The sequence below is a fragment of the Xenopus laevis genome, chromosome 2L (assembly GCF_017654675.1).
Source record: "Xenopus laevis strain J_2021 chromosome 2L, Xenopus_laevis_v10.1, whole genome shotgun sequence".
NCBI classification, from domain to species: Eukaryota; Metazoa; Chordata; class Amphibia; order Anura; family Pipidae; genus Xenopus; species Xenopus laevis.
This window is the reverse complement of record NC_054373.1, coordinates 117,366,581-117,380,539: the sequence shown is the minus strand read 5'-3', so window position 1 is coordinate 117,380,539 and position 13,959 is coordinate 117,366,581. Positions and strand designations below refer to the sequence as shown.

Sequence of the window (13,959 nt, the reverse complement as noted above, 5' to 3'; positions counted from 1 at the left end):
TTAAACCCACATAATAACTGCCCCTAAATGTGCCTTCTGGACCTAAACATTAATGAGATAATCAACCACACATTCAAGCTGTCTGGAGCCAGCTTGGCCAGAAAAAATTGCAACTTCCACCTGACTGGCGACTCACCTGCTGATTGGTAGTTGAGTTGCCACTTAATTCTTCTTCTTCTTCCACATTGGCATCAAGTATAGTATTTGCCGTCCAGGCTAGTAAAATACAGGCCAGATTGTAAAAATGATACTTCATTAGTATTAGTAGGTAAAAATAACAAGGACAGGGAGGGGCCTAGTGCTTTTATACCAAGCCAGAGCCCAGGGGCTGCATATCACATAAAAGCAGGGTATGAATTTGTGTATTTCAGACTCCTGCTTAAGCTGTCCATAGATGTAAAGATCACTAGCGCAGAGAGCGAAAATTGCGCTCTCTGCACTAGAAAAGCCGAATTTCTGTTTTAAAAAACTGAAATTCGGTTCTTAAAGTTACCAGCAGCGGCATTTTTGCACGATCGTTCGTCTGACTTTAAAGGTCCCCATAGACGCAAAATTTCTCTTGCCGAACGACCGATTTTAGGGAAGTCCAACCAATCCTTCGAAATTATCGTGCGGTTAGTGGGATTCGAGCGATCGTACAACTTACGATTTTTCGGCCAACATCTGCCAGGAAAGTGATTGGCCAGGTTAAAAAAATCTTTGTCGGTCCCAGTGCAATCTATCTATGTTTGCAGGGCCAAGCAGGCAGCTCTCCTTTGTTTTCCTGGCAAATTGGTCTTTTTAGTTGATGGACAATTCGTACGATCGTTCCAAGATAATCGTGGTCTCACGATGATGATCTGATCTTTTAAAAATCTCAACTTCTATGGCCAACTTTACACAAATCCCCAAGTCCACCACTCCAGTGCTGACAAAATGTTAGCACCAATCAAAGGGAGAAGGATAAACAATGTGCTCTGTAGGGAAATTGTGGTAAGGAACTAGACCTGATTTTTTTTCTGCACTACTGGGGACTCGGAAGACCTAGTCAGGGGGAGATATTTGATTCTCCCCAGTCTTCTTACTTTGTGCCCTTTTTGTACACATTGACCCTTGTACCTGTCCCCCCTGTTATAAGTTATAAGTCCTGTAACCTTCCTTCTTTAGAGTTTCCCATATATTCAGTGCCGTAACTAGAGGGGGGAGTGCCCTGGTGCATGACGCACAGACGGGCCACGCCCCCCCTCCGTACACGACGGATTTCACTGGCCGGGGGGCCCTGGTCCGCTCGCACCCCCTGCTCCCCCGGTAGTTCCGCCACTGCATACATTAAATGTTGGGGAGCACCTCCCATCTAGTATAGAAAACAGTAGATGTTACAGGGTCAAGTAAGTAAATCACATGTGAGAAAAAGTAAAAAGAACTGACCCATGTATCTGCACCCTCCCACCTGTTACATCTGAAGGCTCATATGTCAAAAATAATAAAACATAACTTTTAATAAACAATTAATTAAAAAACATATATATTGTCCAGTGTGCAATAATTAAAAACAGGGTTAGGAGCAGGGAGATGGACTAACAAGAGAAAAGTGGCTAGTCACATATATGTACAATTATTGTATACTGTAACTGGAGACCTTGGCTGCCTGTTGGGTATGCTACTTTATATTGCGACCTCACTCGTGGATCGTGGATAGTTACCCCTTATGAAAGATAAGAGCCAACCCAATATCTATTAGTATCCGTTCTGCCTGTGGATTGTACTATTCAGCAATTAATTAGCAGTTAGAGAGCACTGCCCCTAAATCCACTTAGAACACCAACCCATTCACCCACAGCACATCCCCTCCTGGATCATGGATAGTTGCCCCTTATTCTCAGTCCCTTATTCTCAGTCTAATCTGGCGCCCTGCCTAATCAGCACTAAAATTGCGGCAGATGCACGTTTCAACCGCAACTTGCAGGCTTTGTCAAATATATTTCATATACGTATATTTCCATATATTTCTCCATTTAATCAATTACATTTTTGTGCCTGAATCTATGGCAGCTGAGGCTGAATGCCTAACTGTAAAAGGGCACATAGTAGGCCATGACATTTATTTGAGAGTTAATCAAGCTCCCTTAGATCACAATCAAGGTCATCTCATTACTTTCAAAATGTAATTAAAGATAGATAATAACATCTGAGGACGCTGATACCATTCTCTATTTTTGATTGCTTCCATGATATTTAGTTATCTCTATAATTTCTGACCATTTCAAGTAATTTAAGGAGCATCTGCTAATCTGCTAATTTAGTTAAGTGCTCTGTTCAGTGATATATATATACTGGGGAATGCAATATTCTAACATTAGCATTTGGAAAAACCTTTCAGAACAAAGGGCGCCTGTTACTCATTTTGTGGGAAAGGCAGAGTTTAGGCACTCCTATCACACATCCTCAAAAACAGAAAAACTGCAGGAAAAGGAAAACTTATTCAGAAAGCCAAATGCTGAAGCATAGTTATCATGCAAAAATAAGTCAACCAACTGAAATTGCCATACTGCACACTGAAGTGTCATGTGAATATTTAACATTTCATTTTAATAGGCACTCCTAGTTGTGTTCACAAATATATGATGGCTCAAACTCCAGTGTGGCAAAAATAAAAGAAATAGCCTTTTCAATAAGTCAGACACATCTAGGGGCAGATTTACTAAGCGCGAGTGAATAGTTCGAATAAAAAAATATTTAAATTTCAAAGTCATTTTTTGGGTACTTCGACCATCGAATTGGTCAAATTCGATCGAATCGAATGATTCGAACGATTCGAAGTAAAAATCGTTCAACCATTCGATAATCGAAGTACTGTCTCTTTAAAGAAAAGAAAAAAATTAAGCTACCGAAGTCCAATGCTAGCCTATGGGGTCCTTCCACAGCACTTTCTACGTTTTTTTTGGTGGAATAAAAATCCTTAGATCGATCGCTTAAAATAGTTCGATTCGAATCGATTTTATCGTTCAATCGAACTTTTTACGCTAAAATCCTTCGAATTCGATATTCGAATTTGAAGGATTTTACTTTGAGGGTTTTTTAACCCTCGAAATACGACCCTTGATAAATCTGCCCCCAAGTGTGTGTATATATATATATACAGGTATATAGTATAAGAAATAAGACTATAGTGAAAAAATATACAGATTAAAAAATACTACTCCAAGGATAATAATGTAAATACACGTAATGAATACAGTGACCAACCATAAAGATTTCAATATTAATTTATTAAGCTGTACAAAGGAAATACTACACAGCAAAACATTAAAGTACCAGACAAAGTCAAAAAACACAAAAATGGATTTGGGAAATACAGTAATATGTGGCAGTACTGGCTTCTATGATCAATGCATAAACCCTGTGTGTAGTAAAAGTTTGTATGTATATATTTTTATTTATATAGCGCTACTTGGGAACACAATACTGTACAGCAGCACAATACATAAATAGAATAAACAGGCGCTCATCAAAGTACCATTGTGCCAACATCATATATGAATCAATTCCAGGTTTCTCTTTCTTCAATGTTGAGGTGAGCCAAGATCAAAGACTCATACATTCATTTTTTATGTTTTTCATCTGTTTTGATCAATAAGGACCATAAATACAGATATGTACAGTACTATAGACATATAACTTAACTTGAGCCCCAAGATTTCTTTCCAACACATTAACTACAGAGTACACGGACGGAATAGTATTTGAACCATTCTACAATATGGTTGACACTGGTTGTTTCACTCATTTGGACTGACTAGCAATTTATATTGTTTTGGAATGTAACAGATGTCAATGAGCCTCTGTGACAGAAACAGTATTTGGTCTTCTTACACACACATACATTTACAGATTTACTGCATAGAAAGTAGATTTTTATAGATACACAAGTTTCTACCTGTACTGATTCTGCCCCAGCGTTTGGACAAAAAAGGCTTAAAGAGGAAACATCACTCTAAAAAAAAAAAAAAATTAAATGCTATTTTAGCATGTCATATAGGCAAAATTAACTTTAATTACACTGCTTCTCTTCAGTCTAGGATGTCCTAATTATTGCAAGTAGGCAGGAGCCATTTTGTGTACACTGTTATTAAGGCAAAGGCAAGCCTTAATAATCTTGTTTGTGCACCAGGATGGGGGACCTGAAGTCCATCTCCATGCCCTGGTTACACGATTACATGATTAAGAGAATGGTGGGGAATGTGTGGAGAGTAGAAGTGCTGAATGGAAAGTGAAAGTAACTGCCTGCCCCGCCTAAGGCATAGAGGAGGGGCAGGCAATATTTGATTGACAGCTGAGATTTTTAAATGAGTTTACAACAGCTATGAATGCTTTAATAAAAAATAAAATTTGGATTTCATGTTTAATTTGAAAAGGACTTTTATTATACTTGTTTATGTCTGGGTGACAGGTCCACTTTAATCTATGTTCACAAACTATGATGAGTTTAAGAACTGAGTTTGCTGCACTCCATTCCAATTCACTTTAAAAACATCAGATGAGTACAAATATACCTGTGCTAAAAAAAAAATACCGAAGTGTGAATGAGATCTAAAACAATCTCTCTTGAATGTCCAATTTATTTTTAATTATAGAAAAGACAAAGCATTTTATCATGCTATATAACGCTTAGAATTCTAATTTCTTTCTATCGTGTTAGCTGAGCAAAATAATCTTTGCTTACACTAGATAAATTATTTACATTTTGTTCCCTTCAGTCTTGGAATTCACAATTACAACAAGCAGGCACCATTTTATGGACACTGTTATTGAAGCAAGCTTTGCATTACCCCTAAATCTTGTGTATGCACCAGAATGGGGGACCTGATGCCCATGCTGTTCAATAACGGACCATGAGGAGGGAACAGGAATGTGGTTAGTGCAGTGACATCTAGAAAGTGCTGAATGTATAGGAACAATAACTGACTGCCTCCACCTAAGCCTGAGACATAGTGGAAGGGCAGACAATACAGTATATGATTGACAGCTAGGATTTTTAAATACCTTTATAACGGTATGGATATTTTAGTGGATAAAAGAATGGATTGCATGAATAATTTGCAAACGACTTTTATTATCCAGCTTTTTATGTGTGGATGACATGTCCCCTTTAATTGGCCCATTTTCCAATGCTAACAATGCTAGTGTTATTAGTATTAGTACTATTGTAAATGCATTTGCTAACCAACCTTCACACTTACCATAAACAGAAGGAAGGCCTGTATAACTGTTAAAGGGGAACTGTCATATCTGTAATTTCAAATGTATTACTAAGTATGTTTACAAATACCATTATTAGCATTATCATTTATTTCTGTAGTATTACATTACATATAAGGATGCAATACCTACCTACCTACCTACCTACCTTCTACCTTGTGTTTTTTTCACTGTCTAGCAGCTGGGCAAATTAAAAAAAAAACTGCCTGACAAATGGGTATTTCTCTTAATTACAAGGGGTTGCAGTATGCAAAGTTAACAAATGGCTGCACTCAGTTACCTTAACAACTAAGTTGCTATGCCAGCACTCAATTTGAGTAAAAGTTTAGTACAGTGTGTAATAACTGCAGTGAATTGAGGCTGCGCACAGGGTTCTGTAACATAATACACCCTATGGCAGTGCTGGTAAATGATGATTTAGCTTTGTTTCTTGTAGATAAGGTAAAAGCCGTTTCAGCAAGGAAGTTAAACCCAGGAAAATGACATATCCTTCTTTCCTCCTATCATGAGTAATGCAAAACAATAATAGCATTTCTCATTATGCACCTACCCCCATACAGTGATCAGCATCCACTTACCAATGAATAATCCATTTAGAAAAACAGTAGACAGCACTAAAATTTAAAGGGGTAAAATGCTGCGAGGAGTCAGTTAGTTAAACCAGGGAAATCACTGAATGTTTAATACTCCATAAGCCTAACAATTCATCACTGGTTAATTTTTTTTTTCATTTTACAACCAAAGGACTCAAGTGTCTGGGTCTTAGAGCAAGTTTTGTTTGTTTGTTTGTTTGTATCAAAAATGTTTATCAATGAAACACTCAAACAAACAAAACATTATTAATTAACAAATTAATAAGCACTATTTATGAAACATATGTACATCCACAGTTCCTCTTCCGGAAATGCATGTACAAATAGAGACACATCTCTTAGAATTCACAACACACCGTTTAAACGCTACTCAGAATAAGCGTTATCAGTAATAAACACTGTACTCTGAAAATATGAAATACACCAGCAGGGCTGGGTTTAAGGTAAAAAGTTTCCTTTGCAAAAGCAAAAAATTTGAATACAAATTGGCTGTAATTCTAAAGCTGTGTAAAATGCTTTTTATATCTGAATTTTACACTTAATTATACATACATTGCACAGCTTTCTATCTATTTGTGATTTTACACAGTGAATCATGGTATCAGCATGGTGATGTGTGTTACATTCTATTACATACTATTATTGGGCACAGAAGGTCTAATTTACAAATTCCATAAATTAAAGTACTTGAACCCTCAGGGGCCCAACATTGTGCACTTTAGGATGCAGCACTTGCATTCATGATCTATGGTGCAGACAGTACTTTGCATCTGGCAAGTAATCCAGCACAAGTTGGAGAGTCTCGCCATCGGCAGGTCTTATAATATATACTCTGTTATAAGCCTTGTTCTAGTACTTTGGCTATAACTGCACTACAATCCCTAGCATCCCTGAAATTCTGATTGTCAGTGAAATGCAGTGAGTTGTAATTAAGTGCTGGAGGGCCACGGCCAGGAGATCAATAATTTCTCATTGTTTATCTTGGGGTTTTATTTTTATCCTTTTACATTGTACCACAAATAACATTTTACTTTTCTCCAAAGAATTCTTTTAACAGGTCCATAAAATGGTTTCATTTTCTTTTCTGAGGCATTTCACTCCACGCCTGGGATTTCTTCTTGGCGAGTTCCATCCAAGTTGGCTCTGCAGACAGGGTAGCTTGTCTTTTTGGAGTTTTATCTGCTTTTTGTACATGTGAAGACAATTGCAAGACTGTAAAAACTAATAGTTTTTTTTAAAGTAAATCTGTGCTAAAATACAGCTACATGATTATTCAGGTTACATATTCAGCCCTTTGATTCTTGTCAGTTTTCTTCAATCAGTGCTTTTCACTGTATTATTATATAAGCCTAGTTCAATCTAAGAATCTGTATATTCAGTCCATCTTAAAATTAGTTAAGTAAATGTAGAAGGACTGGAACTACCTGGAAGGCAGAAGAGGCACATGCTTAAGGCGCAAGTGGGGGCGCTGTGCACGTACCTCTTCTGCCTATATTCCCCTAGTTTCAGGCCTTCAGTAAGTGGCAGCAGACTGACTGCATTTCCGAGGGAGCAGTATGATTATTAGACTGCACTGGTGATGAACTGGGGAGGGGGAAGTGATATTAGCCCCACTCATCACTGTGCATGTGCAATTAGCCTTAGCAAGCAATAGCATATAAGTGATAAAAAAATCTGACATGAAGGCAGTAACATTGTTTTTCTGTGCTGGAAAGTGAAAGGGGCCGCAGAACTTAAAGGAGAATTCAACCTCTTATTAAAAAAAACCCTACCCTACATAGACCCCACATGCACAGTTGTTGCCTGTCAGACTGCTCCAACTGTGCATCCGCCTATACAGCATTTACTTCCCGAAGATTACACCTTTGAACTCGGCTGGACAGAATCTGCACCGAGGGGTAAGTAAAAAGTTAGGGGCATTTAACCAGGGTAGCATCTAGGCTGGGGGGAGGAGGGAGGGTGTTCTATGTAGTGTAGGGGGTAGGGTTTTTTTAAATAAGGGGCTGAATTCACCTTTAACACAATAAATTGTACATGACAACACTCGTATCTGTGTATCAGCTTGGAGCGCTGTTGACAAAAGCTATAAAGGCCATGAAGGCAACAGTGTTGTCTACACATGATGAACAGAAATAGGCATGCAGACAAAAGACAGAATACAGTTGGTCCTCTAGGTATTAGAATTGTAGGCTGGGGTGCTTCACCAATGTTGCCTCAGGCGGCAGCGCCCCACTAGGTACCAGGGGCAGCAAAAATGCTGCTTCTGGTACTTTAAGAGTGAATTTCTGGGGGGGGGGCAGCAGCAACTGCTGCTGCCTCAGGGGAGGGGCCAGGATCGCCCCTGATTGTAGGTACGACTAGAAGAGACATGTATGCATAACATGGGGAAAGGGGGCATACAGCACATCTAGCAAAGGTTAGCACTCATAGGGCAGGGAAAAAAGGAAAGAGGCATGAGGCAGAGGTTTGAATAGAGATGTAAGATTTGTGCAGAAATGATGACACAAGCCATTGGACAGATCTAGAAAGGGACATGTAGTCATGAATAAAAAGTTAAAATTATGAAAAAGCAGACAAAAAAGAAACACACAAAAAATCAGCTGTGCTTTTCTTACCATGTGCTGGAAGTGACAGTGTGCTGGCTCTTTGCCTCTGCTCTTTTAATTCGGCTTTGGTGTCTTGCCCTTGAAATTCAGCTACTGCATTAGCTGGTTTATTCTGAATCAGGTCAACAAACTGTTTTAAATTAGCCTGAAATATGTTAACAAAAACAATAATATTAACCTATAGAACTGGCTGCCTGTATTACAGTTGTATCTCACAATTCTCTTGTCATCTTCATTTAGACTTGGAGCATTTAGTTACAGGTACAATAGATTTGCTGCAAGCTCTTTGGTACAGCTTGGAAGTGTTCCCCACAGTATTCCCAGCCTTTATGTTTAGACCCTGGCAAACACTTCAAGTCATTCAGTCAAGCCCTGTACAGAGCAATAATAACCATGACCATATGACTATACATTTGTCATATCAAAGAAATGCTAGCAAATAATATATCAAATGTAGCAGCTGCTATGTTACAAACTGTAGTAAAGCTCAATTCTGCTGCTGAGAAATGTATTAACTAATGTATCTAGTTCTATTACAACCTGGTTTACTGAGCTGCTAAAGGAAGCAAGTAATTCCTTTTTGAAATGTACATTTCAGAAAAACTGTATCAAATAAAAGCTATAACACAACTGAACAAAGTCGCTATATGTGGCGTACTTTTTTTGAAAACAATATTTTTTGTGAAATTCCCTTTTAATATACCATAATGCAACATTCTTTAACAACCTAACTTTAATTCAGCTAGACAATGTAAGAACAAGCAAATTGTGTTTATTTGTTGTACCTTCTTATATATACACTATCATTTCAAAATTAACGCTGTAACAAGATGCTACAGAATCTTAGTTTTTGTCTTTTGAAGTTTTGAGTGCTGTGTAGGCAGAATGCCAATTGGAACTAACCTGAGCTCACAAGTTGAGATCTCTTGAATACATTGATATGGAACACTGCCTACAGCAAAATCATTTAGCTAACAACTCAGGAAATTAAAGTTATTGATTGAACATTATTTCTTCATGTTAAGCCTTGTTGGATACAGTACGTTTGTTCATGCTCTTTATTCTCTATAATATATGAATGTATCTTTTAAAACACAGCTACCAATCAATCATTATGGGACTGATTTATCAAATATCGAGTTTGAGGTTTTTCCACGATTCTAGAAAAAACATGGGGAAAAATATGTGTGTGTATATTTTCTGAAACCACGAATAGTTGGGATTTATTAATGAAAAATATTCTAAAATGTTGCCCAAAATGGCAACTATGCTACTGCTTGGTCTCTGAGACTGTAAGTATTTGATCCTTCAGATGGACAACTAGATATATGAAATATGGTTTGCCACGTGAGTTTGCAAATTAGCTGAAGTTGGGTTGAATGAACTGGTTAACACTAGTGTGAGGGTTATACATGAACCTAAGGTAGATGTTTTCAGACTTCTTTGGTTAAGTCTTCTTATAGCTCACAATAAAGTTACAGATGTCATACTAGTCACTGTGTTATAGCAGGAGAATCCAGACAGCACCTCTCACTGGATATTTTATCTGTTGCAAGATGCAGAGCCAGACCAGGAGCAGAAGCAAAAACCCAGCTATAAGTAAATTACACATATTGAATATATTTCCTGTTTCTTAAACTTGTTGATTTTATACAAGGGTATTGGTGTATGAAGAGCAAGGGGTGGGGGGAATGGGGTGAGACTGCGCTCCTAATAAGGCTTACTGAGAGTCCCCTAGCTCTGCATTTGGAAGCTCATCAAAACCACAGGAAGCTTGTGGTTGTGGAAGTACAAAGATGGGGGGGGGGGCAGTGTAACATTTGTGCTGTTGCCTTCTTTTCTCCAGCAAACAAAAGGCAATCAGCAGTGCAAAATCATTTTAATCACCTCTGTTTTCTCCCTGTTTTGGTTGCCAGCATCCTGGTTAGCAGATTTTAATTCTGCTTGGACTGGTTCATCCTTCAGTGCTCTAGGTTTCTGCCTGGACATGGATATCCAAGATGTCTGGACTGGATTGATGGATTCAGGTGCAGCTATGGGGGAAGGAGTGCTTTTTCCTGAAAGAAATGTTAAACAATAAGAAGCATTCACATTGCATGTACAGTTTTTGCTCTTTAAATACACAAACAATAGAGTAAGAAAGGGCCCATTTTGCTGGAAAGCATACACTCAGGTATGGTTTTTCTCTATATTTAGAGAAAGGGGACTACCCCAAAACATTTGCTGAGATCTCACATAAATAAATGGTGCACACCTAAAACAACTCCTTCTTTGGAATATACTGGTGTGGATTTATTTTATGCCTTTAAGCAGAAGGGCTACCTCAGTAAGCACCTCTAAAGAAACACTCTAATTTACACTGTGTACATCAGGCTATATAAGTATGTATTACAATTTGGGGGGGGGGGATTTGGGGGAACTATTAGCCCATGTGCATTGAGATACAATGCATCATATGAAACCACTGGACTCCAAAGCATCAGAACACTGTCATGAATTCCCTTGAAAAGCAGCCAGTGCAGAATAAACGTACATATTACAAAATAGGAGAAAGCAAAAAAGGAAGAGCTGGCTTAAAAACAACCAGAACCAAGATTAATATATATATATATATATATATATATATATATATATATATATATATATATATATATATACCTGTATTTATGGCATGCATTCCTGAGTTTCATAGGTTCTGTAATTGACTGGCTAGTATCTCCACCGCTTTGCAAAACTCTGTGTACAAATAATTTCTAGTACAATAGGAATTTGTCCTTCAGATGCTATTAAAATACCTCTGAGAATGCTTTTTATGACAAGCTGGCAAGAATCCATAATTAATTCCAGTGAGAGTTTTTATTTTATAAATATATTTGGCGTGGTCAGGTGTCTAAACTGCAGTTTTAATGATAGATGTTCAAAATAAATGCTTTGTGTTCTATAGCATACTGTTTAAAATTCAAACCTGTGTACTGTTGATTTTCTTTGATCATTCACTAGAATTATTTTCTGTATATGTGTATATATGCAAAAACTTACTGTCAGTCAATATTTTGTACGTTCATTAATTCCCTTACAGGCCACTTGCAGTAACTCTGGTATGAATTCTACAAATATTTGCAGAATTCACATTGTTCCAGCATTCCTTTGGGAGGCCTTTGTTATAGTTATTTTAAAAATAAATGACAAATCTCTTAGAATTGACAAAGCCAGGGCTTCCAAAAAGGGGTGTTACAATACAAATTGGAGTAAAAGCTTTAATTCAATACATTTTTACTTAGTCCTACCAGCAATACTACAAACAATAACTTCCCTTTGCTTATTAAAACAATTTAATTATATGGAAAAAGTGTGGGCAGCACATTGCTCACAAACTCTAAATATAGTCTGGCATATTGTAAAACCTTCCTGCATATGTAAATAGCTTCTGCTAAGTGTAATATTTGCATACCTATTTGTGGACTGTTTTTTTATCACAAAAACAACTGGAACCCATGTTTAATATTGTGTATACACCAAATAACTTGCAAGCACAGTATATTAAGATAGAATAAAGAGCAACCAGAGCTCAAATAAACATGGACTATTTACATTGGAAATAGATCTTGTGGTCATAGGAAGTGGTACAACAGTCCTATGCGACTTAAGCTAAAGACACCCCCACCGTAAATATTAATAGTAATAATAGCTCACTGTGTTGAGGTGAAAATGTTTCACAATATCCGCCAGGATTACCCAGATATAAATGGTTTAATTAAAGCAGAAATATAGATCTCAATTTAAAGCTTTATCTAATAAGTGTAAAAAATGAATGAGATGAGTTCTTATGGAGAAGAATAAGAGGCAGGTGCTAGTCTTCCCCTGTTAAGCCTTCATCTAGACACTAGACTAGCCTCTAGGTCAGGGGTCAGCAACCTTTACTATCAAAAGAGCCATTTTGGCCCCTTTTCCACTAAAGAAAAATTGTCTGGAGCCGCAAAACATAAATTTTTAAAAGTTTTAACCTTTTTTTAATTTTAACTGTTACAACAACACAATACAACAAACAGAAGTGCAGTGTGTATGTGTAGGCCTACTTTGAAATAAATTAAACACTGAATAGCCCTATTAAATGCTAGTGTTCTCATCTGTGACTTCTGTTTCTGAAGCTTCATGCTGATCTTCCTTCTCTTGTCTTGAGTGTGTGACCGCGGTAAGGACCATGATGAATCATCTTGTCACTCCTAGAACGTCTGTACAGCCCTCGCACCTGCTGGCAGCTTCCTGAGTGTGCGACTGCCGTAAGCTAACAGTTAGCTTACCTCGGTCGCACACTCAAGAAGCTGCCAGCAAGTGCGAGGGCTGGATAGACGACATGATAGGCAAAGCCACAAGACCGAGCCGCAGCAAGCAAGATTAAGAGCCGCATGAGGCTCCAGAGCTCTAGGTCATCCCAGCCCAAAACTCCATTATTAAATAAATCTTTTCTTCTACTTTGATTTCAGTAATGACAGGTCAGTTTAGGTACTGACTAGATGAATAGGTACGGGAGTTTTATGGCAGAGGATGTATAATGCAGGGGCTGGTGAATACAGGATGAGTTTATGAGTATTGCTGGGGAATTTCTCAAATGGAGGTTTCAGTAGGTAAATATAATAGTCAAGTATGTGATCAATTAAGTCTCACAATTGTTGAGAGTTGGAGGCAATTTGGGGTATCTGAAGTCAGAGTCAAAATCACGAAAAACGTACCAATTAATAATATCTTTAAATACAAGCACTGAAAATCATCAAAACAGATAAGCTCTGTCCAATACAATAACATTTTATCCGTTAACTGCTATGTAACCTTTGCCTTTTCTCCTTTTTTCCATCTTAAATGGCTGCCCCCATGGCTACACAGCAGAGTATTAGCTTTATAGTTGTCTTTCTGAAGCAAAAACACCAGTTTTACCAGTGCAGATATTTTAATGACTTTCAGTTTTTGGTGTTAGGGTTTCTTTAAAAAGAGAAGTTTATGTACTAACTTCACAGCCCTGCAATTGTGCTTGGAGCAAAGCTTTCTGTAATTGGTGATCAGATATGGTATCTATAATCTATCCACGGCTGCCAAGTTAAGCAAAAGGTATGATAATTATCTAGATGAATGCTAGTCAACTTTTCATTAGTGAAAATCCAATCTAGTTTGGCAAATTCACTAACACGCGCATTGTACTGAACGCTACCTTTTACGCTAGACTTCCTTCACCACCTCAGACCAGGCGAAGCGCAATAGAGTAGATAGGGATTGCTTCAAAAAAAGTTCAAATTTTTTCTAAGTCCCAAAAAACGCTGGCGTTTTTTCTATATTATGGGTGATAGGCTGAAAAAGATCGAAATTTGTTTTGGGGCTCCCCTCCTTCCCCCTACATTTTCTAACTCATGGCAACTTAACTATACAGTGGGCACATGTGTAGGGCAAAATAAAAATTTTATTTGATGTTTTGAAGGTTTCCCAGGCATTTGTAGTGCTGCTACATATTCCTCCATTGAAATTTGAATTTG

At 37.7% G+C, this 13,959-nt stretch overlaps 1 protein-coding gene across 2 annotated transcripts in view; it reads right to left on the bottom strand.

Moving 5' to 3' along the window:
• Positions 1-5,372: 5,372 nt before the first annotated feature.
• Positions 5,373-13,959, bottom strand: part of cracdl.L (CRACD like L homeolog) — a 65,664-nt gene continuing 57,077 nt past the window's right edge. The window contains exons 9-11 of one of the 2 annotated variants that reach the window (XM_018245528.2): positions 10,325-10,494; positions 8,447-8,582; positions 5,373-7,013 (exon numbers count right to left, since the gene is read on the bottom strand). In XM_018245528.2, the coding sequence (XP_018101017.2) occupies positions 6,904-7,013; positions 8,447-8,582; positions 10,325-10,494 (416 nt within the window). In that variant the 3' untranslated portion in view covers positions 5,373-6,903. The remainder of the gene's footprint in view (positions 7,014-8,446; positions 8,583-10,324; positions 10,495-13,959) is intronic. The other variant, XM_041582376.1, reaches the window with a different exon arrangement.